Here is a 2071-nt window from a genome sequence, read left to right as displayed (position 1 = left end):
TATATATATACTCCAAGCTGGGTCTTTATTATTATTGTGGGAGTGATTTTAACGGCTTACCAAAAATGAACTGTGTGGAGTGGACAAAAATCATAGATGAAGTAATGCTAAAGTTTTTAACAGAAGTATCTAAACGAATCATTATTTTTTTAGGTGGGTTTGTTGGGGCCATTTTTAATAGTAAAATGATTGATATTAGTATCTTAACAAACGTTAAGAGTTCTGCGACTAATCCCTGGACTAATCCGACGCTGGACGCTTCTCACGTGCCAAATGGCTAGTTTGTGATTATACATAAGGTTATGACAACGTAGGGACGACGGTTGCCAGGTTACGTAGTCTACGCCGGGCACGTACGTGCGTGCGTGTTTGTTGAGTAGGAGCCACCGTTAACGCCCACTTGAGGTACTGCTCTTTTTTTTTCTTCTTCTTCTTCTTCTTCTCTGCGGAGAGACGGCTCCATTCATAGGGTTGGGCAGGCAGGCAAAGTGCAAGCGCGGCAGGAACGGCACCAGCGACGTAGTGTGGAACCTAAAAGATGGTCTCACGCTGAGAACAGGCCACTTCACACCGCGCTGGTCTTTGTCAGCCGCTTCCACATCGGACCGTACCCCGAATAAAAACCGAAATCATCTCGGCAGAAATGGATTTCGTATGTCTGGACTGAAGACTGGCGGTCTCATCCTGTTTTTCGACCTGCCGCGGAAATAGACCGACTTCCCAGTCGCCTGTACCACCACCACCACTGCCGCAGCCCTACCACTCCATTTCGACTCACTGAACCCAGGCCGTCCGCGGACTGCAGGCTCAGGCATCTGGACACATCGGGGCTCGTCTGTCGTCGGTGAAGATAAGCGAAAAACGTGCCTGTGTGTCTGTGCTGCTTTCGCTGCCTGTATGATGCCGACACATTTGCGTTTCCGGAGAAGGTCATTCCTTGGGCTTTTATTCCTTTTTTCACTGTCCACCTCGGCGCTATATTTCATCTACTCCGCTCCCGGCATCGGTAAGTCGAAACGAAACGGGTTGGTTTTCTTGTAAATTTATTGGCCGATCTTTGAGGATGCAGTGAGTGAGGCTGTTTGGATGGGCCGTTAGGTCATCGTATGTGACAGCTCGACCATGCGCCTCTTCGCAGCGTCGGTATCACCCAGTCAATGATGAGACTCAGCTGGATGCTGATCCTATAATAATGCCCATTTACCTGGCCGTGATAATAATAGGACTACTGGTGAGCATGGCTGCTGTAATCTCGCTGATGCTTACTAGGCCTTTCGGCTGTGATTCCAATACTTAACAATACGTCTGGAGCCATGGACAAAAATGTAGTCTTTGGCCTTGATTTGTATGTGCATTTCTGGCATCCATAATCAAAATTGACGTGTGTGTGTTCCACCCATGGTAACCCCTTAGTGACTTGTATTGGTAGACTAAATATCACGAGTTGTGATTTGTGAGTTTAAATAATAATTTTACCCCCGACAAGGCATTTCTTACATCATAAGATGCCTGTTAGTCACGTAGTTGTGTAATATCACATGTCCTGTATCCTCTTTATTTATTCATCCTTGTGTCAGGAAATGTCCTCATCTGTTTTGTTCTGTCACCCTGTTGGTTTCTGGATATGTTGGGACAGCAAGTCACCTCTGTCTTCTTGAGTAAACCCATCCTTTTTTGTTTTGTCTAGCGGATAACCTGTCACAGTCCACTCGTCTTATCAGCCTAGACACATTAGGCCAATCATGCTTGCTATTTTGGGTCCTTATTGCTAGCTTTTTGGGATCCTGAGATGTTGAAATAGCATTAACACTTGGTTTTGCATTTGCTCCATTGCTTAAGTCTGGGCCAGTCATTTCCTAAAGAAATTCCCCCTCTACTTACTTCAGGAACTTCTAAGTGTGCAGCTAGACACCAGGTTGGGCTACATTACAGGAACTAGTAGAGAGTGAGTCTGAGGTTCAGACATAAACATTTTGAGGACTTTCTTTTCTGGTTCCCCATATTTTGGTGTGTGTGTGTGTGTGTGTGTGTGTGTGTGTGTGTGTGTGTGTGTGTGTGTGTGTGTGTGTGT

At 45.8% G+C, this 2071-nt stretch overlaps 1 protein-coding gene across 1 annotated transcript in view; it reads left to right on the top strand.

Moving 5' to 3' along the window:
- The first annotated feature begins 416 nt into the window (after positions 1 to 416).
- Positions 417 to 2071, top strand: part of b4galt5 (UDP-Gal:betaGlcNAc beta 1,4- galactosyltransferase, polypeptide 5) — a 37466-nt gene continuing 35811 nt past the window's right edge. Inside the window, exon 1 of the mRNA XM_014017090.1 lies at positions 417 to 1006. Within this exon, the coding sequence (XP_013872544.1) occupies positions 898 to 1006 (109 nt within the window). The 5' untranslated portion in view covers positions 417 to 897. The remainder of the gene's footprint in view (positions 1007 to 2071) is intronic.

Source organism: Austrofundulus limnaeus, unplaced genomic scaffold (genome assembly GCF_001266775.1).
Source record: "Austrofundulus limnaeus strain Quisiro unplaced genomic scaffold, Austrofundulus_limnaeus-1.0 Scaffold3, whole genome shotgun sequence".
NCBI lineage: Eukaryota > Metazoa > Chordata > Actinopteri > Cyprinodontiformes > Rivulidae > Austrofundulus > Austrofundulus limnaeus.
Note: the sequence above shows the minus strand (reverse complement) of the source record. Positions and strands in the feature narration are given on the sequence as shown.